At 51.1% G+C, this 27935-nt stretch overlaps 1 protein-coding gene and 1 long non-coding RNA gene across 4 annotated transcripts; one reads left to right on the top strand and one right to left on the bottom strand.

Annotated features, from left to right (window-relative positions):
* Nucleotides 1–20: 20 nt before the first annotated feature.
* On the bottom strand, nucleotides 21–3806 carry KRT18 (keratin 18). Its single transcript, XM_046011514.1, has 7 exons — nucleotides 3318–3806; nucleotides 2479–2561; nucleotides 2010–2166; nucleotides 1278–1442; nucleotides 1046–1171; nucleotides 505–728; nucleotides 21–203 (listed from the first exon to the last, which is right to left on the bottom strand). The coding sequence occupies exons 1-7, from the start codon at nucleotides 3744–3746 to the stop codon at nucleotides 80–82; spliced, it is 1308 nt and encodes a 435-aa protein (XP_045867470.1). The 5' UTR covers nucleotides 3747–3806; the 3' UTR covers nucleotides 21–79.
* A 5517-nt stretch (nucleotides 3807–9323) lies between these two features.
* On the top strand, nucleotides 9324–26094 carry LOC123945835. Of its 3 annotated transcripts, XR_006819505.1 has the most exons (8): nucleotides 9324–9416; nucleotides 10431–10670; nucleotides 15664–15860; nucleotides 21979–22067; nucleotides 22380–22476; nucleotides 22823–22958; nucleotides 24438–24531; nucleotides 25602–26094. It is a non-coding gene; the product is annotated as an uncharacterized LOC123945835 (long non-coding RNA). The 3 variants fall into 3 exon arrangements; XR_006819503.1 differs by lacking the exon at nucleotides 25602–26094 and having other exon boundaries at nucleotides 24438–25207; XR_006819504.1 differs by lacking the exons at nucleotides 15664–15860; nucleotides 25602–26094 and having other exon boundaries at nucleotides 24438–25207.
* Nucleotides 26095–27935: the final 1841 nt, after the last annotated feature.

Below are 27935 nucleotides of genomic sequence, written 5' to 3'. Positions count from 1 at the left end.
CAGTCAAGGGAGACACGAAGTGACCTTGGAACTTTTTATTGGCCTCCTGCTCCCCAAAGGGTACCCTGCTTCTGCTCCCTCAATGCCTCAGAACTTTGGTGTCGTTGGTCTCAGACACGACCTTGCCGTCCACAATCCTGCGGGTAGTGGTTTTCTGGATGGTCTGTATGGAGCTGCTGCTGCTGTCCAGGGCGTCACTGAGACTGTTAACAGAAGACCAAGCCCCAGTTATAAATAGCTGGGCAGAGTAGCAGGGAGCCGAGGGAAGGGAAGAAAAAAAAAACCCGTACGGTTGGGGCAAGACTTGGTCTCTTCTCCTACCTGGAGGGGGGAGCCTCTGCCACTGTTACTCCCTTGGGAGATGCAGGAGCCCGCACAGAGCTCCTGCCCAGTGCTCAGTGGATGCACATGAACAGGCACAAGGTGGGGCTTAACCAAAGATGCTTTTGGGGAGAAGTGTATCTCCAATCCAGCTTGTGAGGGTGGGAGAAGGGCCCCACTTACTTGAAGTCCTCCCCATCTTCCAGCAGGCGACGGTAGGTGGCAATCTCAGCCTCCAGCTTGACCTTGACATTCAACAGGGCTTCGTACTCCTGGGCCTGGCGCTGCCCCTCCGCCCGGGTCTGGGACAGCTCAGACTCCAGGTGCAGCAGGACCCCGTTGAGCTGCTCCATCTGCATGGCGTAGCGGGTTTCGACCTCCCTGAGGCTGTTCTCTAAGCTGGCCTTCTGTGGTGGGGGCACAGGGAGGAGGGTCGGGTGAGCCTCGAGATGGAGTGGAGGGAGAGCCTCTGCGAGTTTCAGCAGAGCAGTCCAAATCCTGGGATGGCTCATCCCTTCACTCTTGGAAACTTCTTGGAAAACTTAGGGTATGCCAGGTACTAGGGTCGTGGGTAGGAGCAGCGGGAAATGCAAGAGAAACCACGCTTTCGGAGCACGTGATTTAGGATGGAAGGGGTGGGATTTGGGCCGAGACAGGATTGGGTCTGAGGGCAACAGAGGTCAGGGCCAAGAGCAGTAGGAGCAGGTGAAGTGAGGGCTCTCACCAGGTTTCTCATCGAGTCCAGGTTGATCTCCAAGGACTGGGCGGTACGTCTCAGCTCTGTGAGGGTCATCTCAGCCTCTCCTATCTCTGCGGTCTGTGTGGTGACCACTGTGGTGCTTTCCTCAATCTGCAGGGTAGGTAGAGTCCTCAGGACCCTCCTTCTCTTTCGGCCTCCCCACCACCGCCTCGGGCCTCTGCGCCTGGCCTGGCTCCCGTCCCTTCCCCTCATGCACCTGCTGGGACCAGTACTTGTCCAGCTCCTCTCGGTTCTTCCGAGCCAGCTCGTCATACTGGGCCCGGATGTCTGCCATGATCTTGCTGAGGTCCTGAGACTTGGGGGCATCCAACTCCACGGTCAATCCGGAGTTGGCAATTTGGTTCTGTAGACCCTTTACTTCCTGAAGGAGAGAAGATCAGAGTGAGGGGAGACTCAGGGTCAGAGCTCTGACAAGACTCCTCCTCGCAGGAGGTCTGGGGCTCAGCCAGAGAGAGCAATGGAGGAGACTCTCGGTTTTGTACTCTGGGCAATGCCAGTTCTGAGTTTTCTACTCCACGTGAATAAAAGGCCGCCCACCCCCTGCCCCAATCTACCACCCACAGGTGGTTTCTCTCTCCTCACTTGGCTCTGACCCTCCGTCTATCCGCGCTCCACAAACTTGCTCCTTGTGCATTCTTCCAGGAAGCCCAGCCAGCTCCACCCACTCTCACTCCTGCATCAGCTCTTACACGAGGTGCTGGCTGCTTCTATCTTTTGTCCTCTCCTCACACTCTCACCCATGTCCTCTTGACCCCATCATGCTGCATTTCAGATGACCCACTGAGTAGGGCAGCAGTCTGGTTAGGAAGAGCCCAGGCTTGTAGTTCTAAATGTCCCTGCAAGTTCCAGGTGGCCTGTCCTGTCTATTCCCCCCACCCAGACTTGTTTGGCCTCCTAGTCCCTAGCCTGGCCAGTGGCCCCTGCTTGCCTCCTCATGGTTCTTCTTCATGAAGAGCAACTCCTCCTTGAGAGCCTCAATCTCTGTCTCCAGCTGCAGCCTAGTGACATTGGTGTCATCAATGACCTTACGGAGCCCGTGGATGTCACTCTCCACGGACTGGCGCATGGCCAGTTCCGTCTCATACCTGTGGGAGTAGAAGTAATCAGAGGGGCCTCATCTCTGATCTGGAACCTTCTCAGCCCATGCCGCCTAAGAGCGCCCCCAGGGCCACGGCAAACCAGCACCCAGAGTTAGCATCAGGTGGTAATCCTCTGAGCACCGTTCTCAGTACTTGGGGGACAATATTCTTAAACTGGGTTATATCAATGAATAAGTTGTTGGAGTCTAACTCTTATCTGCCCAGCTCTGACCACAGCTGAAGATCTCACTGTGAGCCCCCACCTGAGCCACCCAGCCAGGAACAGACCAGTTGGCTCCCTAGCACTCCCAGGCTTACTTGACTCTGAAGTCATCAGCAGCAAGACGGGCATTGTCAATCTGCAGAACGATGCGGGCATTGTCCACAGAACTTGCAAAAATCTGGGGGATTGCAGACAGGAGGCTCCATGAATGGGAAATCAATGGTGGAGGGCGTTGAGTGGGGGAAGATGTTATGTGTATGAGTGAAACCTTCCAAGTCCCCTCAATAGCTAAAGGTTACTGTCCTTGTACGCCTATCCCCTACCACCTGTGCCCTCTCACACCGTTCCCTCCTTTCCTGGAGTCCCAAATTCCAGAGTTCCCACAGGTCACTGCTCTTTTTGGGGGGCCTCTGCTGGCTGGCCTGCCCTGAAGTAAGCCAGTCTTCTCCTAGCATTTCTTTTTCCTAGTGCACCTGCTCACCTCCCCCTGCTCCCCCTTTTGGCCCCTCCCACAGGTAGGCCTCCTGTTTACTCTCAGATGACTCAGCCTTAGCCACATCCGCTTAACCCTCCAATTGTCCTGCTTAGGCCAGAAGCCAGAGTGTCCAGGTCCTCTTTATGGGGCCTCGTCACACCTCCTCTCATGCAGACTTCCTCTGCAAAACCAGCCCCCTCCCCTTCCTGCCATCTCCCAAGAAAAGGCCCTCCCATGCCCAGCCACTGCCCTAAGGGGTTTCTATGGCTAGGGGTATGTGTGGAAATCCAGGCCGCCAACCCCCTCCCTGTGGAATAGGAGGGGCAGTGGAGATAGAAAAGGGGAAGGGGTCAGGACACTGAACTCTATCAAAATTCCAGTCTTTGCGGGAAGGGGAGGAAGAAGCAGAGAGTGGGTAACTGGAGGGTCAAACAGGCTGGGGGTCCGGGGGCCCCTTACCTGAGCCCTCAGCTCCTCGATGGTCTTGAAGTAATGCCCCCAGTCTCTGACCTGGGGTCCCTTCTTCTCCAGGTGTTCCCGGATTCTCACCTCCAGTCTCTGATTATCTGCCTCCAGGCTCCTCACCCTCTCCAGGTAGGAGGCCAGGCGGTCATTCAGGTCTTGCATGGTCTCCTTCTCGCCCTGGATGCCCCCTATGCCGGCCAGACCCCCGGCCATCCCGGCGGCCAACCCCGTGGCCAGGCCCCCGGACCCCCAGCCGCCCCGGAAGCTGGTGGAGCGGGATACGGAGATCCGGGAGCCTGAGCCTCCGGCGCCTGCATAGACGCTGGCCGCGCTGCTGACGGGCCGGACCCGGTGGCTGGGCGACTGCACGGAGCCCAGGGACCGATAGTTGGAAGAGAAGGTGGAGTGGGTGGTGAAGCTCATGCTGCTCGGAGAGTAAGACGAGAGGCCAGGACTCGGGCTCGGACAGGAAGCGTGCCCGGTCCGCGACTGAAGTTTTATCGCCGAGGGAAGGGGTGGGGACCCGCCTGAGCAGGCCCCGCCCCCGCCCCCAGGTCCCCGCGTTTGCGGAAGGTTGGGTCACAGGTGGACCGAGGCGGGAATCCGCGTGTCGGTTCCCAGACTTCCCCAGCGTCCCTTCCCCCAGTACCCCCAGCACCTTCCTGCCAAGGCCACCCTCCACCCCCCCAGAAAGGGGGAGAGTAACCTGGCCCGCCCCGATCAGGGCGGCAGGTGGAGTCGGCCCTTGAAGTGTCGTTTTGCGGCGGGAAATGACGTTGTTATGCCCCCCTTCCCCAGGTAGAGGAGGTCCTGGCAGGTTGGAATTTGGGGGTTTGGGGAGGTGAGTGAGTGAAGTCGGGTGTGAATCTCTGTAATTATCCTCAAGGGGCAGCCCAAATTCCCACCTAGGGAGAGGATCTTGGGGGTGATCCTGGAGCCCCAGGAGTCCCGGGGAAGAAAAGTTTGGGGCTGGAGAAGAAGCGTAGCTCAACCCTAATCCTCGAATCTGCTGGCTTACCCACCCGACCCCACCACACTTGGTTCCCAGACATACCCACGGGCCGGTGTTCACTAGCACACACTCATGCCCACATCATATAGATGTGTTCTGTCAAATACCCACAAACGCATTCACTCACCAAGTAGGTTCAGGCCCCTGAAAACAAAGTGATTCTCTGAGCCCCCTCCTTCTTGTGCTTCTCTCCCCCACTCTCTCCCCTGGAAGCCTGGCCTCAGGGGAACCCTTTGTGGTTTCAACATCGGACACTCCTTCCAAACACCTGTGCGTCAGCCTTACCTACACCCGAGGGGGGAAACAAATACTTTCTGAGCACTTTACATTTCAACAGCTACTTGTCTACTTGTCGGGCACCGACTGTGTGTCAGACCCTGCTTGAGTTGCGGTGGGGGAGAACAGCAGTGACTAACACAGTCTGAAATCCCTCACGCAGACTGCGACAACGACATGTCCCACACTGTGCAGGGTCTAAGACAACAGCCAAGGCTGCCTAGAAACATTCCAGCTGAGACTCAGCCCTTCTGACCGGCCCGACCCCATCCTTACTAGGATTTTTTCTGGAGGTCTCCGCTTTCCCCTGCGTCCCCTCCTTCCCCTGTGTCCCCTCAGAAGGCTCCCTGGATCTCAAGCCGGTCCCCAGGGACCTCCCTCTGCCAGGAAGCTCACATCAGGACGTTGGTAGAAAGGATGGAAGTAAAAAAAAAGGTCCCATCACTCCCTGCGCCTCTGAGGCTGCTGGCCACCCCCGGCTGAATGAACTGAGGGAATCCTGAGGGACGGGGCCTTCCAGTCTATCACCATGAGCGGCTTGTTTGTCCAGCATGGCCTGGCTTTAGACACTTGTTGGTGCTCTTTGCTCCGGAGTGGACCTATTGATTCTTATCGAGCTGCCAGCTGAACCAGAGAGATGAGGGCAGGCATGAGAGCAGGCCTGGGAGAGGAAGGGATAGAGAGCTGGTCCAGTGGACCCTCCAGAGGGAGGCACAGCTCAGATGGAGCACTTGGCCCCGGATTCACCCAAGCCTGCTGCCTTCTGCTGGGGGAAGCCTCCTGAGCATCGTGGGGGCTGGCTAAGGGTGGATCAGGGCCTGCTGAAGCCAAAAGGCAAACACATGCAAAACAGCAGACAAATAAGTCCCTGCTCAGTTTGCATGGCAGGTTTCGTGGAGATAGAGGTACCCAACACGTTAGTCAAAGGGGTTCCTCCTGCTTTCATCTGCTTGTCCCCACCTTGCTGGGTTCCAGAATTGTCATGTGGTGTGGAATTGCCCAATAAGATACGTGGATTACACATGCCATATGCCTATTGCCTTGCTCTTTTTGCTAAGCCTCAAGTCAGCCAGTTTGGGTTCTTGGCTAGCTGTGTGAACTTGGGGAAGTCACTTCACTCCGAACTTCAGTTTCTTCCCTTGCAAAGAGAGAATAGTAAAGCCTATCCAGTCTGTTTCCTTGGGTGAATGGTGATGTGAGTGTTATCACTCTTTCATGGAACAAATACTAGTTACTTACTGCAGAGTAAGTTTTTAACACATCCAGGAGGGTAGAGGTTGGGGGATCCATTTAATTGTAAAGATGGTTCAATGATAAGAGGTCTAAGTCACTTTAGACCTCTGGGGGACTTTCAATTCCATCAGGGATCAGGCCCAGATCCCAGGATTCTTAACCAAACCCCTTCCCAGATGCTTCCCTGATCCCTACCCCATTTCAACTGCTCAGGACCTTCTGAGGCCTGTGGAGGCTCAGTCTAGGGCCGGAGGGGGAGAGCTGCCAGCTGGGTCTTATCTCCCATAGCTGATGTCAATGGCCACATTCCTGACCTCTTGCAGCATGGGGCAAATACCAACCTCAGCCTTCTAGCACCGGCCTGCCCTTTACCACCATATCCAGACTGCTCTGTGGTTCAGGGCCTTTTCGCTCTGTGGGAAAGCCTGGGGAGAACTGGGGAGGAGGGTGTGAGGGAGGAGTTTTGGGCCACAGATCCCCAGCACTGGGGGGCACTGGGGCTCTGGAGGGGGGGTAGGTAGCAAGGGGGAAGGGGGAATAGGTATCTAAGAGATGGGTCCTGGGAGATGTGGAGCAGGAGTTGGCCTGGTGAGAGGCTTCCAGATTAAAGACAGAAAGCTTTAAGAGTACAGACACCCAGCAGAGGGGGTTCCTGAGGGAGGGGAAATGTTCCCTGCCCCGACTCAGACCCCACACTCTGGTGTCCTGCTGGGGGGGGGGGGGGGGACCTGAGAGGCAGGTTTAACTCCTGAGTCAACTCAGAGATGACCCTGATAAGGAGGTCAGCTCTCTCCTCCTCTTCCCCACATTTTCCGTCTGAGGGTTGGAGCTGACAGCCCAGGGGAAACTAGATGGTGGGGGTTAGGGATCAGGGAGCGTCACGGGCCCTGCAGTCCTTTAGTTTTTGTTTCATCATTTAGGCTGGAAATTTCCTGCTGGGCCCTGAGGAGGGAGGTATTCAGAATAGTGGTGGGCTCCTTGCTCCTGGCGAGGAGGCAGTTTCACCCTTTGCCTGCCCCACACACTCTCTCTCTGACAAATAAATAAAATCTTAAAAAGAAAAAAAAAAAAGAATAGCAACTGAGGTGTGAGGGTGGGGGTCTAGCACCCAAACAGGGAGGGGATGATGTTCATCATCTTCTGGAAGGATTGAAAGGTGGTTCAGAAAGGACTTCCCACAGGTGTGAGTGTGTGTTGGAGGAAAGGAGAGGACCCTGTGTTGGGGAGGGTGGAAGCAGTTAAGGTGAGCGAGAGTGAGCGTGTCCTGGGAGGCTCCCCTCAACTCCCTTCACTGCCTAGAGGGCCTACAGCTGCTGAGGTAGGGAGCTAGAGGGCAGAGCTTCGGAGGACCCTGGAGAAAGGAGTGTGGGGCAGAGTGGGACATCCCCCACCCCTGGCCCAGCCCACCATCTGGCATGTAGGGGGATCTCTGTAAAAGATTTTGATTTAAGCAATTAATGAGAAGGGGGAGCCGGGAGAGGCTGGGGTACCGGCAAGTGTGGCTAGGTAGGCTTTGGAGGCAGGCAGGATGGGGGGCTGCCCCTAGGGTAGGTGCAGGACTGCAACTCCGTATCTCAAGACTTTGGGAGTTTTCTGGAGATGTCTTTGTTCCATTTGGAGGCCCTGGCACTGCCTGTCTGGTGTGGGGTCAGGGATGGTTTCTGAAGGCTCAGGCAGTCCCTTTTTCCCAGGGCTGGGAGGGTCAAAGAATGCTCAGGTGCCTGTCTAGCATTGCTTTGGTTGGGTTGGTACCCAAGGGGTTATTCCTTGTGGAAAAGGAAGGGAAGATCAGCACTGACCAGCATATGGTTCCCCAGAAAACTTCAGGGCTGAAGCTCAGAGAGGATTCCAGACCATCTGGCCCTTCTCCAGAGCCCCCTTTGCTCCCTGGGCCCCCCTACAGCCTTATCTGGTGAAGTCAGCTCTCAGCCACCAGGGATGCCCTCTCCTGCTCTTATGAGCTCTTCCCCTTCTGACCCTGGTGCTCCTGGTCTTTCCTCAGGTGCAACCCTGATACCTCGATGCCATCCCTCAGCCTACTACCTCTTTCCAATCTACTGAGAAGTGGGTGGGCCAAGGGGATGAACATGGCCTTTGGTGTCAAAAGACCTGGGTTGAAGGTCCTACTACTGGCTGGGGAGTCTTGGGCAAATGCACCAGTCTTCGTGTCCTTGGTAATAAAAATAATAGCTATGTCTCCTCCAAGAGCTTTCATGAGGATTCATTGAAATACTCTGCGGGGCAAGCCTTGACAGCTGAGAAGCCAGCAGATTTCCTCTCTTGTCTGGTTTGTCCCATCTACTCCTCTTCCTCCCCGTCCCCTTACTTTGCCCTCACTGCTCTCTAGTCTTCCTCTCCCTGCTCATCACTCTTTCCTTTCAGTCTGGGCACAGGGCAGGGATCGCTATGACTAGGAGTCTATGGAAAAGGAGGTAAAATGGAAAAGCCGAGTGGATGAGAACCTGTCTCAAAACCATCCTGTTGGGGCGCCTGGGAGGCTCAGTGTGTTAAGCTTCTGCCTTCCGCTCAGGTCATGATCTTAGGGTCCTGGGATCAAGCCCTGCATTGGGCTTTCTGCTCAGCAGGGAGCCTGCTTTCCTTCCTCTCTCTTTGCCTGCCTCTCTGCCTACTTGTGATCTCTCTCTGTGTGTCAAATAAATAAATAAAATTGTAAAAAAAAAAACAAAAACGAAAAAAACAACCTGTCAGTGGCCATGTTTCTATTGGTCTCTCTCACTTTGGCTTTGGGCTTGGCAGTTCTACTAGCAGCATCTGGGGGAGCTATCCTGTGAGCAGGATAACAAGGCTGCAGCTTGGGAGAGGCAGGGGCTAGGGGCTGCAACTCACAAGGCTAAGGCTAGTCCTCAGGACCTTTGCACAGACTGGAAAAAGTCAGCCTCATCCTTATCTCCTTGGCCTTTGCACTGAGCAACCTGCATAGCCAGATGTGGGGACCCCGTCTGGAGCCCCTACCTAAAAGATTTGGGGGAAAACCCATAGATAAGATGGCCTATGTAAAAGGATCAGAGCAAAGAAACGGGCAAAGAGCTAAGGCAAGAAGAGGAGGAAAAGACAGAAGGAAAAGAGAGGAGAGCGGGGAGGAGGTCCAGACGCTTGCCATTTCCTAGGAAGAGACCCCGAGAGAGAGGTCATGAAAGCCAAGGAGAAGGAGTTTCAAGGAGGAGCTGTCCATGGGGCAGATACAGAGAGTGATCAGGAAGGCTGAGGACAAGAGCACGTCCAGATAGTGATGGAGATGGAGGGCAGGTGGTGAAGGGCTGGGGAGTGAGAGTGGTTACTGACCAAGTGGAGGCAGAGGGTAAACTTCTGGGAAAGGAAAGGAGAAAAGGGTATGATGTGCCGTTACGGGTAAGGAGGTTGCTGAAAGGCTTGCTGAGGATGCAAGGCCGGTCAATGATTAAACCAGCGGCAACAATAAAGGGGCTGGTGCGATGCCAGGCCAAGTCCAGGGAAAATTGCAAGCCCATAGCAGCTGCTTCGAGAAGATCCGCAGCAGGACTAACCTAGCCTGAGGTCCTGTGGGAAGGGACATTTGATCTGAAAGCTGAGAGGTAATATAGGATGAGTAGGTGGTGGAGCTGGGACTTGACATATGTCGCCCCTACATACTCTTGCCTCTCAACCAGCGTGAAGAGGGGACAGAGGCAGAGGAGACTGCGACACATGCGGTGGGATACAAGGTCTACCCTGCGAGGCGGGAAAGGACGTGTAAAATGTTTGAGGTCCTGGCAGAGGTTATGCAGAGTTTACACAGCGCAGCCCTGTGATGAGACTGTGTACACAAGAGACAGTCTCTATCCTGGGGATCTCTCACTGAGAGACAGAGGGAAGGAGCTGTGGAAACTCAGGAGGGAAGAAATCTAAGCTTAAAACTTTGCCAGAACTCCAGACCACTGGGCAGGGCCAAGCGGAGAAGCAAAGGCATCCAGGAGAGCTCCCTGGAGGAGGAGGAGCCCAGGGGCTGGGAGCTGGCAAGATGGATGGAAGCAGCTGTCTAGAAAACAAGGGAGCATGAGATGTGGCTTGTGAGAGAGGGGGTATTAGAGCTTGGGTCAGAGCAGGTGGTGGCATTGAGGGTAGCTGAAGGTGCTGAAAATCATGGAGTTAAGGATCTCAAGGAAAAGAGAGGGTGGGAAGAGAGCATAGATTTTGGAATCAGACAGACCTGAGTTTGTGTCCTAGCTTTGCTGTTTGTCTCCGAGTGACCTCGATCCCATGCGGTGCCCAAGTTAGCTTCTCGGAGCTTTGGTTTCCTCATCGGTTGCTGCAGGAAAAAAACTGCAGCTGCTAATGGGGCCTGGAGCATAGCAGGTGTTTTTCACGGGTTCTCCCCTGCCTCCTTCTCCTCAGCTCTCCATCAGCAGGGAGGTTCAAGCCTCTAGTTTGGTTCGGCTCCATTGTGAGCTGGGAACACAAAGATAAACACAAATAAATAATAACAAGGAGATCATTATTAGAGGGGACAGATATCCGAAGAAACAAAATACAGTGTGAGAGGTGCTATGAAAAGTTCTAAGGTACTATGAGAGGAGAGAGTGCTTCATCCATTCACCAACCATTTGTAGGGCACCTGCTCGATGCAGACATGTTCCAGTCTCTGGGGGCACCACGAGGAAAAGCCAGCAAAGCTTGCTGCTCTCACAGCATTCATAGTCTCGCAGTTGAAGGACTGGGGACACGGAGGAGGGAATGCTTGGAGAGAGCTTCAGAAAATGAGTAAGAACTTGCCATGGAGACGAGGAGGTCGAGGAGAAGACTTTCCAGATCGAACAGAATCTAACGCAGTCCTCTCCTCTAAATTTCAGGTATGTGTCACCTGCTGGTCGTGGGATAGTATCCCCTCTCGGAGCTTTCAAATTAATCTTAAACCTGTCAGATCTGGGGTGCCTGGCTGGCTCAGTAGGTTCAGCATGCGACTCTTGATCTTGGGGTTGTGAGTTTGAACCTCATGTTGGGCATAGAGATTGCTTAAAAACAAAATAAAGCTGAAAACACCACAAAGTTATCAGATCTCAGGCTGAACTGTGATCTTCCTGCATCAATTTTTTTCCCGTAATTTTTAACAATTCAGATTTTTAAAAAAAGATTTTATTTATTTATTTGACAGAATAAGAGAGAGCACAAGCAGGCAGAGTGGCAGGCAGAGGGAGAGAGAGAAGCAGGCTCCCTGCCGAGCAAGGAGCCCGATGTGGGACTCCATCCCAGAACTCCAGGATCACAGTCTGAGCTGAAGGCCATGGCTTAACCAACTGAGCCACCCAGGCACCCCAGATTTTTTTTTTAGGTATAATTTGCATATGGTAACATTCACTTTTTTAAGGGATGGAATTCTTTGCGTTTTGACAAAGGAATACAGTTGTTTGTTCCTTTTTACTGCTGTATAGCGTTTCACCCTATGGAGGTACCATAATTTGTTTATCCATACACTAGTACCTGGATATTTAACCTGTTTTCAGTTTTTAGAATGAATTATGAATAAAGCTGTTATAAACTTGATGCTGATAGGTCTCCGTGTGGACACATTTTCCTTTCTCTTGGATAAAATACCCAGGAATGGAACTAGAAGGTTGTATAAGTATGTGTTTAACTTCATAAGAAAGGCCAAAGTATTTTCTAAAGTAGTTGTATCATTTTGTATTCCCACCGTGATGTTTTAGAGTTTAGTGGCTTTGGATCCTGTACACATTTTGTATCGTCTGTCCTTTTTTTAAACAACTTTTTGTAATGTTAGAGTTTCTGGTGATTGCTTAGTGTTATTTCATTGGCTTTAATTTGTGATTCCTAATGATTGATGATGTTGGGCCTCTGCTCCTGGATTTCTGTTGTTATCTGTATCTCTTCTTTGATGAAATATCTATTCAAATCTTTATTCATTTTTACCCATTCTATTTTATTATTATTAAAATTTGAGAGTTTCCTATAGGTCTGGATTTAGATTTTCAACTATTTTTCTCTTGGTCTATGGTTGCCTTTCCATTTTCTTGACCTTGACTTTTGAAGAGAAGTTATTAATTTTGAAGAAGTCTGATTTGGGGCACCTGGGTGGCTCAGTGGGTTAAGCCTCTGCCTTCGGCTTGGGTCATGATCCCAGGGTCCTGGGATCGAGCCCAGTGTCAGGATCCCTGCTCCTCGGGGAGCCTGCTTTCTCCTCTCTCTGCCTGCCTCTCTGCCTACTTGTGAGCTCTGTCAAATAAATAAATAAACTCTTAAAAAAAAAAGAAGTCTGATTTATTAAGTTTCTATTTTATGAATCATGGTTTGATGCTGTATTTGAGAAGTCTTTGCCTATCTTAAAAAGTCACAAAGATCTTTCCTATTTTTTTTTCTAGAAGTTTTATGGTTTTACATTTTACATTTTGGCTTGTGATTCATTAGAGTTAATGTGTTTGGAAGATACTTTCTCCCAATCTGTGGCTTATCTTTGTATTTTCTTAACAATGTTATTAGAACAGTTGAAGTTTTGGGGTGGCTGAGTGGCTCAGTGGGTTAAAGCCTCTGCCTTCAGCTCAGGTCATAATCTCAGCGTCCTGGGATCGAGTCCCGTTTTTCTTCTATTTCCTTCTAGAGGTTGTACAGTTTTAGATTATATGTGTTGAGTTGATTCTTGCTATGACGGATTGAAGTTCATTTCCCCCTCCCCATGAGGATGTCCAATTGTTCTAGCAGTATTTGTTGAAAAGACTATCCTTTCTCCAGTGACTTACCTTGGCACCATTGTGTGAATCTCTTTCTGGACTCTCTTATGTTCTATTGATGTATATATTTGTCCTTAGGCTGATACCTCATTGTCTCAATTATTGTAACTTTATGGAAATTTTTGAGACTAGGTGGTATGAATCCAAATTTCTTCTTCTTTTTCAAAATTGTTTTAGCTACTCTAGGCCCTTTGCCTTTTTGTATAAATTTTTAGAATAATTTTGTCAATTTTTATTTAAAAGTGTACTGAGATTTTGATTGGGACTGCATTAAATTACAGATCAGTTCAGAGAGAGAATTAGCATTGTAACAGTATCAAGTCTTCCAATCCATGAACTTGGTATATCTCTCCATTCATATAGCTCTCCTTTAATTTCTCTTATTAATGTTTTGTGGTTTTCAGCACAAAAATCTTGTACATATTTTATTTGATTAGAAGATATTTTATGTTTTAAATCTGATTATAAATGATTTTGTGCTTTCAATTTCAATTTCTGATCACTCATTGTTAGTATATAGAAATATAACTGATTTTTAAATGTTGATCATTTATCCTGCAAACTTGCTAAATTCTTTTATTAGTTCTAGTGACTTTTTGTATATTCTTTAGGATTTTCTACATAGACTATTATTTCATTTGTAGATAGACAGCTTTATTTCTTCTTTTGTGATCTCTATGACTTTTATTTATTTTTCTTGACTCATTCCACTCACTAACACCTCCAGTATGATGCTGAATAGAAGTGGTGAGAGATAATAACTGGAACAGATAATATATGGAAACATCCTACTCATCCAGGACCTTTGCACATGCAATGCCCTATATCTAGATCATTCTTTTTCCTTACTGCAGCCTTTTCTATTAAGTTATACTTCATAGTTCAGTTCAAGTACTGTTCCTTAATTCTTTCAAATTTAAGTCATGTTCTTTTGTGATATACTCTTATAGAATCATGTTTCTTTTATTAAAATAATTTATAGCAGTTTATATTTATTGCTTTATTAGATTATGTTTATTGCTTTATTATATTTACTGTATTTATTGAGATTATTAGGTTGCTATCTTTCTAACTAGATTGTAAGCTTGGGGGCCATGTCTATTTGGCTCATCATTGGGTTTTTGGTGCCTGCACTTATTAGGTGATCAATAGATATTTCTTAAATATATGGGGAACCAAGAGGTAGCAGAAAAATGTAAGAGGCAGAAGGTGAAGTGGGAAAGGTCAGTGAGATCCAGGTCAAGGAGGGCCTCGAAGGCTATGAAGAGTTTGCACTTCCCTGGTTCTCAACTTTATTTTGCACCAGGTACACTGGGGAACACATTGTAAATGCAGGTGTCCACGTGGCACCCCCATTTGCAGAATAATACTTTTTGGTATTGGGGTCTGGGCCTCCATTTTTAAAAATTTTTAAAGATTTAAAAATTTTTTTTAGAGAGAGAAAGCATGAGTGGGAGGGGCAGAAGGAGAGGGAGAGAGAGAATCTCAAGCCAACTCCTTGCTAAGCATGGAACCTGATGCGAGGCTCAATCTCATAACCCTGAAATCACAACCTGGGCCAAAACCAGGAGTCAGACGTTTAATGGACTGTGCCACCCAGGCACCCCTGGGTCTCCATTTATAACAAGTTCCCCAGGGGTGCACCAAAGGCAACTGGGTACTGTTTCAGAATCTGGAGAGACATTGAAGCTTGGAGCAAGACAGCATCATGATCATTGTGCTTTTTGGCAAGACTACTCTAGCTAGATGTCTTGGAAAAGTATGAAGGGACAAGATTGGAGATTACTGCAACCATCTAGATAAGTGATAATGAATGCCTCAATTAAGGGAGGAGAATCAGTGGAAATACAGGGAAGAACATAGATTCAAGGGAAATTTAGAAGTTAGAGTTGGCTGGTCTTGGTGTCCAATTGGATGTATGGGGAATGAAGAAGTAAGAATACCAACAATGAGGACTAGCAATCATTGAGCACCTGTGATGTGGCAGGCACAATTCTACATGCTTTATATATATCATGATTTAGCTTCATAACAACCACATGAAGCAGAGTATAGTACCTCAGTTCTTCAGGTGACTCCTAGGTTTCTCATTTTGGAAGGGGTGATGTTGTCCATCAGATGGGAATTATGAAAGGAAGTGAGGCCAGGAAGGTGGTATTATAGAATGATTTCAGTTTGAAGCCTACTAATTTTGAGACTTGGGTGAGATCCAAGGTGGCATTTGGAGACATGGTTCTGCAGCTCTCCTGAGAGTCTGGGAGCCATCATCCCGGAAGTGGGTGAGATTGACCAGAAGAAAAGAGGTTAAAGCCAAGGCTCTCCGTCTGGCCTCTGTGGATGGATTTCCTGATTTCCTGACTACATGTGGATGGATTTCCTGCCTCTTGAGTTATATGGGAGATGCTGGCGATCTGTGATTGTGCCAAATGAGTGTGTGTGGCCCACCAAAAAGATAAAGGCTGACAGATACAGGCAGGGGTCAGATAGAGAGGATTCAAGAATGAAGACTGCAAAGGAATGTCCTGAGAGACTGAAAGTAGAAGGAGATGTCAGGAGGCCAAAGAAATAGTCTTTCAAGAAAGATGAAGAGGTCAGTGTTGTCCAGTCCAATATTATAAGTAGGTCAAGTAAGAGGAGCTTGAAGAGAGTCCACCACATTCAGCTATTAGTTGATCGTTAGTGCTTTTTTTTTTTTTTAAAGATTTCCTTTATCTATTTGAAAGAGACAGCGAGAGCGAGCATGCGAATGTGGGGGGAGGGTTGGAGGGCAGAAGGAGAGGGAGAATCTCAAGCAGACTTCCCCAGGAGCACAGAGCACGACTTGGGGCCCAGTCTCAAGACCCTGAGATCATGATCTAAGTCAAAACCAAGGGTCAGAAGCTCAACCAATTGAGCCACCCAGGCACCCCTGATCATTAGTGGTTTTAAAGATTTCCATGGCTGGTGGCTGGAGGGGGTAGAATAGGGTGAGGTGTGAATTGAGGATGAATGCGGCCTCTTCTTTTGAGAGGCTTGGCTATGGACAGAGAGGTGTCAAGAGTCAAGGATGATTCCCCTTTTCTCTCCCCTTCCCTCTTTCTTTTTTCTTTTTTTTTTTTTTAAGGAGGAGAGACTTGCACATGGATACAGGAAGAGGGGAGAAATCTGTGGCCGTGGGGTAGCAGGATTGAGAGAGGAGCCGCTTCATGGAGCCAGCTCTCAGGGGGTAGAGTTGAGAGCGCGTGTGGAAGGCCTGGCCCTGAGCACGGCGAGGGCCACCTCCAAGAAGGAGTTACGGGTGGCTACGAATACAGGCAACAGGTGAGGGGGGGGCATTAAGGAGCTGGTGCCAGCCATGGGAGCCCCTTCAGACTCCAGGAGTTTTTGAGTCTGGTGCCTGGCAGAGGGTGAAGTGTGATGACATATCTTTGCAGCTGAGGAGACACCCTCTTCTGCCTTTTCCTTAGCCTGGGACGCCCTCCTTCTGTTCTGCCTTGTCCTCCTCCAGGAAGCCTTCCTGGACTGACACCTCCACTCTGCCCCTCCCAGCAGCTGGCTCAGCTCCCCATTCCTTCCTTGCCCCAGCAGAGGCCAAGAGCTACCCCCTGGTTCATTATCTGTCTGTCTGTGTCTGGTCTCTGGAGAGAAAGCACCCGGAAGGGGAGGGGAGGGGATGAAAACACATGTGAGTCTGTAAAATGGGTGGTTTCTTTCTCAGGGCTGCCCTTCCCCAGCTCTCAGGATGAGCTTTGGCTGGCCACAAGGGGGTGCTTGGCCAGAGAAGGCCTGACTGGCATAGTCTGGGAAGCTGGCCCAGTTGGCAGGCTGGCATCCGGGGCCCTACTCTGGCTGGGACCTTTGCTCCATACACCGATGGCCCTGGCCTCTGTTGCCATGGCTGCCCTTTAGTTTGGGGTAAACAGAGCACTTCCTTCTCCTCCTGTCCAGCTTACTGACATGCAAGTGTCTCTCCAGGGCTGGGCTGGAATTTCAAGCTTGCAGCAACCCCCCCCCCCCAATTCTTAGGAAGGCACAAGGTGGTGAGTCACCTAATTTAGGTTTCTTTCTACCCCGTCACTGTTATCTGGTTGCCCCTGCCTGCTCCCCACCTGTCCCGCCTATTTCCTGCTGGAATTGGAGAGGGATGGAGATAAGGTCTTGGACTCATTTGGTCTTCAAACTGGGTGGTGGGGTGTAGGGAGGAGTCCTCCCAACCTGGATTACCTCCTTGGGGCTGTTTCTGGGCTGTGGAGAACTTCCCGAGGCCTATCCAATCCCTGGTATCAATGAGAATAATCGCAGCCTCTTTTCTCCCTTATCTTCTGGATCCTGGGGGCCCAGGGTGAAGGAGAGGAGGACATAGGAAAAAAGGAATGTGGGGGGAGAGGAAATAGGGATCAGAAGGGAGACAAGGACTCGTTGGGATAGAATGGGATCAGAGGGGAGACGAGGACTCGTTGGGATAGAATAGAATCAGAGAAGCATTCATTCCTTCCTTCCGTGAATTGAACCAATTTCTGTGCTGGGGACTGAGCAAAACAGAAATGTGTAAGGCAGGAGCCGGCTTTTGAGCCTGCAGTAGGTGCTGGTGTGAGGACCCTGGACTTGAAATCTGGGGACTCCGTTTGAAGGCCCAGTTGCTAGTTGCTGGGCAAGTTACCGTAATGACGCTGAACACTCAAGGTCATTGTGAGGACCAAATGAGACAAATATGGGAGACTGCCCCACTGGCCCATGTTCAAGGCATATTAGACGCCTGTGGATCAGGTTTCCAATGAGGGAGGTGCTCAGGCAAGGGTGACCCAACCCAGGGGTAAAACAAAGGCTCATTTTGGGGGGTCTCTGTGGGAGTGGTGACTTCCAGCAGTGGTGACTGGGGCAGGCTGTGTGAGCAGATGCCCGGTGTGTGATTTTCATTCAGTAAATGTTTGCAGAATGAATGGGGTGTGCTGGAGCCAGGGCCGGCAGGAGGGGTAAGATTTCAGCAGGTGCAGGTGACAGGGAGGTACTGTGGGAGGGAAGGGCAGGGCCCGGGGGCTGGGGCAGGGAGGCAGCCAGTGCCAGGCAGGGCTCAGCTCAGCCAGAGGAGGAGTTTGACCTTTATTCTGAAGGCAATGGGAGGCTCTGAACTGGGGAGTGACTGGATCAAAGTGGTGTTTATGGAGGATCAGTCTGGCTGAGCCCGGCCAGAGGACATCTTAGAGCAAAGCTAGTGGGGGAGTTAGAGGGGGACGACAGAGGGACAAAGGGAGGATGCATACGGGTCTTGGAGCTTCAGGCCGGGTGACGTCAGCTCCCCCTCCACTCTGCAAAGGGCCCATTCACACCCGCAGGTCTCCAGGACCCATCTCACCTGCCTGCAAGAAGGAGGAGGGAACATCACAGGGAGGTAGAGAATTTCTCAGGGACACAAAGAGCAAGGCAACACCGCCTCCTGCCTCCTCCCTCTGAGGGACTGGGAGCCCAGCTCAGGGTATGGGCGTGGGGGGGAAGAGCAGGTCTGGAGCTAGAACATGGGTCCTTTGCATTTTGGGTCCTGCTTCCGTCCTCTAAGAGGAAGTGTAAGTCAATATGTTTTTTTTTTTTTTTTAAAGATTTTATTTATTTATTTGACAGACAGAGAGCACAAGCAGGCAGAGAGGCAGGCAGAGAGAGAGGAGGAAGCAGGCTCCCTGCGGAGCAGAGAGCCCGATGCGGGGCTCGATCCCAGGACCCTGAGACCATGACCTGAGCCAAAGACAGCGGCTTAATCCACTGAGCCACCCAGGCGCCCCAAGTCAATATGTTTTTTAAAGCGAGGGAGAGGTGCCTGGGTGCCTCGGTCGGTTAAGCATCTGACTTGATTTTGGCTGAGATATAATGATCTCAAGGTCCTGGGATTGAGCCCCACATCAGGCTCTGGGCTTAGCATGGAGTCTGCTTGTCTTTTTCCTTCTGCTCCTCCCCCCACTCACTGGCTCTGTCTCTAAAATGAGTAAATACAATTTTTTAAAAAAGACTTTATTTACTCATTTGACAGAGAGAGAAGGCGAGAGAAGGAACACAAGCAGGGTAAGGGGGAGAGGGAGAAGCAGGCTTCCTGCTGAGCAGGGAGCCCGATGCGGGGCTTGATCCCAGGACACTGGAATCACAACCCAAGCCAAAAGCAGACGCTCAGGGGTGCCTGAATGGCTCAGTGGGTTAAGCCTCGGCCTTCGGCTCAGGTCATGATCTCAGGGTCCTGGGATCGAGCCCCGCATCGGGCTCTCTGCTCGGCGGGGAGCCTGCTTCTCCCTCTCTCTTTGCCTGTCTCTCTGCCTACTTGTGATCTCTTTGTCAAATAAATAAAATCTTAAAAAAAAAAAAAAAAAGCTAGAGAAATAGGTAATGGTGGCAGAGAGAGAGGACCCATTACGCTCCAGGAACAGCTGGGCACAAACCCCAGAGCTCAGTAGCAGAAGGCTGAGATGACAGTGCTGTCCAGTCCTGGGATAGAACTTCCCTGGCTGGGGTTGGGGGTGTGGGAGGGGAAATTTCTGGCTTGGGGCTGGCTAGTAGAGGCTGGCTAGTAGGAGTTTGACACCCTTAGCCATTGCTGGGACCAGTCATCCCGATCCATCTCTTCTCTTCCTTTGCTCCCAACCTCCTTTGGTCTCATTTTCTGTTGGACCCACACCCAGGAGGCACATTGCCCAGGCTTACCATCCTGGCAGCCCCCCAGCTCTGACTCAGTCTGAGTTCCTGGGAACCCAGAGATAGCCAGTTTTGCTCTCTGGAGGTTGGGAGATAAGGTTTATGACCCTGGATGGGCCCATTCCTAGTGAGGGAGTCTGTTCTATAGACCTACACCTCTAATTGCATTCCTCTGGGGGCCTGACCTTGCCCTGCCTGACTCAGCCCCCGCTAGGAATTACAGACCATCTGAGAGCACCACTTTCAGAACCTGCCAGACCTCCTTCCCTGAGGTCATTTCCCCATTGTCCCAGCCATGCTGTGCTCTTGCCCCCTCGAGGCCTACTGCCCCCACACTCCTCCATTCCTTGGCTTCTGGGCAGGCCTGACCCCATCGAAGTCTGAGCGGGAGTTCCAGCACGGCAGCTCCTTCAAAGGAGCATCCCCTGCCCTAGTCACTCATTGCTACTCCTAGGATTCCTTCGATGAGCCAGTCCTTCTTCTAATCTAACCTTTCTCCCCTTTCAATACTCAGTGAAGGAGAGGATGCTATCGCGTCTACTGGCTAGTACTGTGGTAGGAGGGAGCTACGAGTGACTCCAGAGTGTAGAGGGGAATGTGCTTCATCACAGGGCCCTTTCACGGAGGGAGGGAGGTGAAGGACAAGAAGAAGGAGGAGATTTGGAGAAGAGTTTGTGGTTTTCTCTCATCACAGTAGGGGTCTGATATAGGGACTTCACGGGGCCAAGAAAAGCTCTGACAACGACTGTCATCCCATAATTTGCTTGACAGACAAGTGAACAGAAGCTGAGAGCCCAAATCAAGTATGATTTCAAGTTCACTGCTGTCTCTGCTGTAGACAAATGATCACAGAGAGGGAACTCTGGGAAATTCAAAGTTCTAAAAACCAAATTGGTTGATTGATTGATTGGGTGGGGAGGGGTAGAGGGAGAGGGAGAAGCAGTCTCCCTGCTCAGCACAGAGCCCAACTTGGGGCTCCATCTCATGACCCTGAGACCATGACCTGATCTGAAGTCAAGAGTCAGATGCTTAACCGACCGAACCACCCAGATGCCCTCAAACCAAATTAATTTAAATGAAATTAAAGAAATTCCAGAAATAAATGGTACTGCTTCTTCTTTATACAGACACAAGTGTTGCTCAGAGAGGGGAAGTGACTTGTCCAGTGTCACACAGCAATTTGGAGACTGAGCTGAGATTAGAACACATATGATTTGATTTCCAAATTTATGTTTTTCAGTTATTCTATGTTGTTCTAAGGATTGTTTAAAAATAAGTATCAGAGCCATTTCATTTCATTTAATCACAAATCCAAGATCACTGAGTGGCAGTAGGAAGTGCAGAAGTGAAAGGACTTGAGCATGTGGCAGCTCCCAGGGTGAGGAGGAAGGATGGAGAGCTGGGAGGACACTTATGCCAGTCAGCTTCTCAGCTGTTCTGGAATTCCTGGGTCTCCCCAGATCAGCAGGGGCCACTTCGGCAGGGCTTCCCTTCTGGAAGTCATCTTCCTTTATCAGAGGTGCTGGCTGATTGGAGTCAAGACTTTCATGCTGGCCTGGAGAATCTACATGGCTATCTCTGCCTCTCTCAGCTTGGCTCTGGCTAGACCTAGGGGCCTGGGAAACCTCACTTTGGGTTTCAGAGCTAGAAGTGTTGGATTGAATTCTGATTGTGACACTTGAGTGCTTTGTGACCTTAGGGAATATTTTGAAACTTTCTAAGCTTCCCTATCCTAAAGGTCTAAAATGAGGCTATCTGTATTTTCCCTGTAGGCTTAAGTGTGAAGATTGAATGGGATTATAAAAAGTCTATGGTGTGGGGAGTGCCTGACATCTGGTATGATCTTGGAGGGAGAGGGAGGCAGGGAGGAGGGACATGGCTTGGGAGGCAGACGGGGCCCAGTTCGGCCTCTCCCAGCTGCTCCAAGTTTTTCTTCACCTCCAGACTGTTCCCTCAGCTCTAAAATGGAGATAATGTTTATTTCATAGTTTCCATAAGGATTAAAAGTTGTCTTTACTGTCTTAGGGGAACTCCTAGTCCCCTGGGGGTGCCTGAACCCACACCCCATTCTGGCAGACCAGGTCAGAGCCGATGTTGTCTAATCATAGTGTGGGCTTGGAGGGCTGGGAGGAAAGCTTGGGAGGTCTTGGAGGGCTTCCTGAAGGAGGTGCCTGGGGTAGAGCCAGGCTGGAGGGACAGAGAAAGAGAGAGAGAGAGAGAGAGAGAGAGAGGAGTCCCTAGGCTGGTGACCTGCATAGGAAGAGAGAGAGAGAGTTTTCTTTGGAGCTGGCTGCTATGAGGAAGAGGGTCCAGCCGTGGGTGGGAGGGGGCAGCTGGGGATGGAGGGTCAGTGTGGCTGGTTATGGGAGCCATGGGAACCATGGACCCATGAATCTAGGAGGAAGCCTGGGGAGTTCGACTTCTGTAGCTGGACACTTCTGAGTCAGAAGCACAGATGTGGGAGGGAAATGGCCCTCTCCTTGGGAAGGACTTTCTCTCCTCTGCCTCCTAGAGGCTGGAGGCTGCTTCCACAGCCCACCCAGGCTTCTCTTAGTTTCCTGAGATGAACCACCTGGGAAACCTGAGGAGTCAAGGAAGGAGATGAGGCAGCTCCAGGCCTTGGGGAATTGATGGCCTTAGCCTGGAATTCTGTTGGGAAGGCAGAAACACGACTTGTTGCCCTGGGAGCTTGCCTAATACTTTCCTGAGGCTAAATTGGCCTAGCCCCCCATTGCCCCCACCTTCCAAGCCCATTCCTACCTTCCAGGTCAGCAGATTTGCCTGAAGACATATGAATGAGTCGCTGTGTCCTGCTTTGGCGTTACCTTGAGCCTTAGAGACCAGGGAATCTGGGAGGTAGGTTGGTCACCGAGTGGTAGGTAGCAGGGCTTTCTTGGACCCTGAGCTGCTCATTTGTGAATTCATTCATCCTATGTTTGGTGGAGTGCCTGCTAGGCATTTTCCAATGCTGTAAATCTGGCCAACAAAAAGACAATGTCCCTGACTTCATGGGAGAGGTCCCCTAAGTCTGTCAGAATCCATACAGTAGGAGGGGTGATCTAGAGGTTCAACAAATACTAGTCAAATGAATACAATATGTAATTTTTCAAATTGCTAACTAAAAGAGGAAAAAATATCTTTGGGCCATTTCTTCTGGCTTATCTACAGGATGGCTTCCCTCGATGGAGGTAACTGGATCCTGACTCTGTGGGAGAGCAGCGCTGGAAAGAGCATGCTCAGGCTGTGGACTTACTCCAGACTCAAGGTCAAGTCCTGAAGGACATTCCGTTTCCACACCTGTGAAACGGGCTTAATGGAACCCTCCTCATGGGGTATTTGAGGATATCCAATAATGTAGGCAAGAGCTCTGACACCTTGATGTTAGTGGGAACCCCATAAGTGAGAGCCGCCCCCATGAGCCCCATCATTCCCACCACTGCCATGACGGCCACCACCGCTGGTAGGGAACGGAGCCCTGGGTTGAAGCGGGCAAAGGCAAGCTGTTTCCCTGGGCAGGGGTCAGTTTGCATGGCTGGCTCCCTAGGAATTGGATTTGCAAGCTTCTGTTTTGCATGTTGGCAGATTTTTGCATGCTCCCTTTACTCTTCTAGAGTCCTCCTTAGGGCCGGAGTTTGCCACCTCCCTCTAGTGAGTGACCCTCAGCCCGTCGGAGCCAGCTGGCACTCTCTCCCACCTGGGCACCTACTACCGTTGGTTGGGCAGGCACTGTGGAGGGCACAAAGATGAGTGAGACGCCGTTCCATCCTGCAAGGGGGTGACCAGGACTTAAATTCTTACATGGCCACTGTGTCAAAGCGGGTGTCAGCAGAAGTTCCCGGTGGGGGTGGGATGGGGAGGAGGGGCTGCTGACCAGGGCAGGGGTGGGGGGTCGGTGGGGAAAGCTGCTGGAGGGAGGCTTTAGGAAAGGTAGGGGGACAAGCATGGAGTGGTGGCTAGGGTCCAGCTAACACTGACTGACCTGCCGCTGCCAAGCCCTGGTCCCCCATCTCCTGTTCACCTCAACCCTCTTGGCTGGCTTCCATTGTCTGCATCTTCAGCTGAGAAAAAGGAACATTCAGACAGATTCCATCCCTTGCCCAACTTCACATGCTAGGAAATAGCTCCCCAATTCTTCTTTTTTTTAAAAATTTTTTTGGAAAGATTATTTATTTATTTGACAGAGAGAGACACAGCGAGAGAGGGAACACAAACTAGGGGAGGGGAGAGTGAGAAGCAAGCTCCCCGCTGAGCATGGGGGCAAGGAGCCCCACGAGGGGCTTGATCCCAGGATCCTGAGAGGGGCTTGATCCCAGGATCCTGAGATCATGACCCGAGCTGAAGGCAGACGCTTAACAACTGAGCCATCCAGGCGCCCTCCCCAATTCTTCTGATTGCATTCACTCTCCTGTGGCTTTCCGTCACCCCCGGCCTTGGGCAGGGGAACTCGTGTGGGGACAGTCCCAGCCGTGAGGGATCTGCGGGGTTCAGATTCCAGTTCTTCTCCTCACAGCTGAGTGAACTTGGGGGCACTTTTCCTTCCCTGCCCGACAGGGAAGGTTTTTGTGAGTTTAAAGGAGGTGCAGTGCCTGGTGCCCACCGTAGGCCCTCAGAACACGCCCCTCTGACGCTAGAATCCCCTTGGCCTTCTGCTTGAGCCCATCCTCACGCAGAACAAGCCACAACTTCCCAGAAGATGATGCGATTCCACTTGCACGAGGCTCGAACTTTTGGAAAGCCTTAGCTCCCAGGGACAAGTCTCTCTGGGGCTCCTTCCTGCTGATTCTAGCTGTCTTTCCTGGGCTGTGCAGATGAATGTCCCTTCTTTCTCCTAGGGGTCCAGTCTCTTCTCCTCCAGGACTCACTTCCTCAGTCCTGGGGCTGTGTGTCTGTCTCGCGGGCTTCTCATCTCCCCCCTCCCCACCACCGTCCCAGGCATCTCCTTGCTTTGGCTTCCATGTATCCAGCCCCCCCACCCCCCCCCCCCAAGTCAGACAAGAGTCAGGCCCAGTTCTCCCAGCACGTCATGGTCCGTGGAGAGCAAATGGGCTCTCCCACGCTTGCGTCTGCTGCCAAGGACAGTGGAGGGTTTCGTGGCGGCCTCTTTGAGCTGTGGCCGCAGGTAAGGTGTGCGTTTGTGTGCACCTGGGATGAACAGTGGTAAGGAGGCAGGTATAAAGCACCTGCTCCAGGGAGGGTCTGCACATTCACTCCACGTCCCTCACGCAGGGTTGGTGCCCTGCCAGGCGGAGGGTGGCACGGAGATCAGAACCAGACACTTAGAGGACCTGCCCTCTCTGCAAGGAGCCGTGATCTGATGTGGGTAGGCTGACCATGATGGTAGGGGGAGGTCCAGCGGCTGTGACAAATGCACAAAGTGCATGCACCCATCTGGCAGGAGCAGAAGGTGCTAGGGGGAAGCAGGGAGCTGCTGGAAGTGCAGCTGAGTCATCTCCTGGCTTCCCTTCACCTTGGACTTGGCCCTGCAATCAGCCTCCACATCCTGTCGGTTCTTCCTTCTTACCAAAGCTCTATTCGATGCCTGCCTTCCCACCCCACGGCTCCTGCCATACCACACAGCTCCTCAGAAGCCTTCTGCAAGAGCCCCACACCACCGCCCATCCCTCCCCTCTCCGTCTGGCCTCTGCCATCTCACCTGCCTACACAGTTCACTTTCTCTTGCTCAAGCTTTCACCTCATGCTTTCACCCTGACACCTTCCTGCCGCACACCTTCACAGGACTCTGCAACATACAGAATAAACTGTCTTGCCTTTGAAACGCTCATCCCACTTGCCTCCTCACACCGGTCTTTCTGCTCATTCCATAGGATTCTGGTTCTGGTCCAGTGAGTCTTCGCATTTCTAGATCTTTTCATCCATACTCTTGTTTTGTGAAAACTCAGTCAACCCAAATCTATTTTATTATAATTTTTTCCTGTCCTTTAAAGATTTTATTTGTGGGGCGCCTGGGTGTCTCAGTCATTAAGTATCTGCCTTCGGCTCATGTCATGATCCCAGGGTCCTAGGATTGGAGCCCTGTATCGATGGGCTCCTTGCTCAGGGGGGAGTCAGCTTCTCCCTCTGCCCCTCTCCCTGCTCATGTGTGCGTTCTCTTCATCTCTGTCTCTCTCAAATAAATAAATAAAAGCTTAAAGAAAAATTTTTATTTGTTTATTTGTCAGAGAGAAACAGAGCACAAGGTGGGGGGAGGTGTTAAAGAGGGCCAGAGAAGCAGACTCCCCGCTGAGCAGGGAACCTAATGTGGGGCTCAATCCTAGGACTCTGGGATCATGACCTTGGCAGAAGGCAGAGGCTTAACCAACTGAGCTACCCAGGAGCCCCTAGCCCAGACCCATTTTTTAAAAAAATTTTCTTTCTTTATTTATTTGACAGAGACATAGTGAGAGAGAGAACACAAGGAGGCTGAACAGGGAGCCCGACGCTGGGCTTGATCCCAGGTTCTCAGGACCATGACCAGAGGGGAAGGCAGATGCCCAACGACTGATCCACCCAGGCGCCCCTAGCCCAGACCTATTTTAAAACAGCTCTTCCCTACCTTTGAAGTCCTAGTAGCATATGTCTGGATCACTTTTTTTTCTGAAATCAATATTTCATTGATAAGGTACAGAAGGTAGGCTTTGGCCAAGCAGAATTTATATTTATACAAGGGCTCAGTGTGCACACCCATATCTTTATACCCCTGTGGCCCTCTAGATTTCCACGCCTTTCTCTGTGTACATTCAGGTTAGTGTAGGCAGTGAACACCTGTTTTTAATCCATCTGACAGACATCTCTTCCACCTTTTTTGGTGAATCACCTGTTTCCGCTCCCTTCTTTTTTTTTTTTTTAAGATTTTATTTATTTATTTGACAGAGAGAGTTCACAAGTAGGCAGAGAGGCAGGCAGAGAGAGTGAGAGGGAAGCAGGCTCCCTGCCGAGCAGAGAGCCTGATGCGCCGAGCAGAGAGCCTGATGCGGGACTCGATCCCAGGACCCTGAGATCATGACCTGAGCCGAAGGCAGCGGCTTAAACCACTGAGCCACCCAGGCGCCCTCCGCTCCCTTCTATTATATGGGTTGGGTGGGGCTGACCGCCCTTCTCCAGAGACTGGCCTTGAGCGAGATCTGGTCTAGTCCAGATTTACAGTCTTCTGGTCCCCTGGCCATAGCGATTGGTTCCTGGATGAACACGTGACCTAAGCCAGCCCTATGAGAGTCAGCCTTGCAGCTTCAGCTGGAAGGGTTGGGGAAGAGGTCCTCCTTTGGTGGTCATCCTTGCTGCAGCACGGTGCTGATCTGCCCCAGAAGGAAGCTAACATGGAGAAAAACTGGAAAAGCAGAGGAAGACAGTCCTGATGCCGTCCCTGAGCCCCTCGTTTTGGCCATGCCAAAGTCACATGCACCCCTGGTCCTCCCAGGTGTGTGAGCAAATAAATGATCTCTTACACTGAAACCCGTGTGAGTTGGATCTCAGTCGCTTGCAGTCAGGAGTTGTGAGCAATTATGTGTATCTGTGTGTTGGGGTGTGGATGATACGGCTGCTTGTGCATAGAGGGGTGGTGTACACTGAAGAGTGGTATGTATGTGGTTGTGATGGGTGGGCAAGGTGAGGGGCGCACACACTTACGTGAGGACAACGTGTGTGTGTGTGTGTGTGTGTGTGTGTGTGCAGGGCAAGGACGAATGACTAGCTGCATAGGCACGCGTGGCATGGGTCCTGGGATGGCTTGTATAGGTTGAGGTTGTGTGTGTGCACAGGCAGGGGTGGGTGGGCATGGGAGGGGTTGTTCCTTCTGGCAGAGCACCTGCCTCCTGTGTGTCCTGGGGTCAGGAGTCCAGCTTTGTGTGTCTATGTACCCAGGGAGAATCCAGCCATTGCTCAAGAAAAAAAAAAAAATAAAAACAAAACAAACAAACAAAAAAAAACCCAGTTTATCGTCATTACCTCTCCCCTTCAGGGGAAAATCCTCATTATTTTGGGGCTGAAGCCAAATTCTTTAGAATCTCTGAATGATCTATCGAATCATAAAACTTGTGGATGTTCTTGGGAAGGTCAGAAATATCAGAGGCTATTGAGACCAACCCCTAACATCAGAGGAGGAAATTGAGACTCCGGCAGTGACACCTGGTTTTCACTTCCTCCTACCCCAGCAGGCAGGGTGGGGCCGGGCAAGGCTGGCATTGGGGCAGCTCGCTTTTGAGGAGATGGATCCTCTGTCCTGCCTCTCCGTGGGCTGTGGCTGCTTTTATGGCGGGTGATTAACCTCAGGCTGTGCCTAGATACCCAGGTATTTATGGCTCCCCTTGATGGGTGTCCTTGATCCCTGAGCCTTCTCCGTAAGGAGGGCTGTGCTCTAGCTGTTGGCACCCATTTCCTTCCTGTTCTTCCTGCAGCTTCTCACCTCCCCAAAACAGACTGGTGTCCCCAAGCCAAAGCGTCCCAGCCACCATGCTGGAGAGGCTGTAAGTATTCGTGAGATGTCCTGGGGCCAATCAGCCCTCTGTCTGAGCGGAGGCCTCAGGCAGCCATAGCCTCTGGCCTGACCTCCTCTGGTCTCAAGCTGAGCCTTTCATTGACCCCCGCCTGCCGTACACAAATGATCGTTTCTTGTACACCATGATCCGTGATTGTGGAGAAGGTTGGGAATGGCCTAAGCCTTGGCCCTATCCCCGATGAGGTGGAGACAGGAAGAGCATCTCTCAGAGGACTATGCTTTGTGCATGACTT

The sequence above is a fragment of the Meles meles genome, chromosome 7 (assembly GCF_922984935.1).
Source record: "Meles meles chromosome 7, mMelMel3.1 paternal haplotype, whole genome shotgun sequence".
Classification (NCBI taxonomy): domain Eukaryota; kingdom Metazoa; phylum Chordata; class Mammalia; order Carnivora; family Mustelidae; genus Meles; species Meles meles.
The sequence above is the reverse complement of the archived record's forward strand: the minus strand, read 5'-3'. Positions and strand labels throughout refer to the sequence as shown.

Coding starts and splice junctions, on each gene's coding strand:
- KRT18 (XM_046011514.1), bottom strand. CDS start 3,746: ATGAGCTTCACCACCCACTCCACCTTCTCTTCCAACTATCGGTCCCTG. Junction 2,562..3,317: donor TCGAGGAGCTGAGGGCTCAG/GTAAGGGGCCCC, acceptor GCAATCCCCCAG/ATTTTTGCAAGTTCTGTGGA. Junction 2,167..2,478: donor GCTGATGACTTCAGAGTCAA/GTAAGCCTGGGA, acceptor CTACTCCCACAG/GTATGAGACGGAACTGGCCA.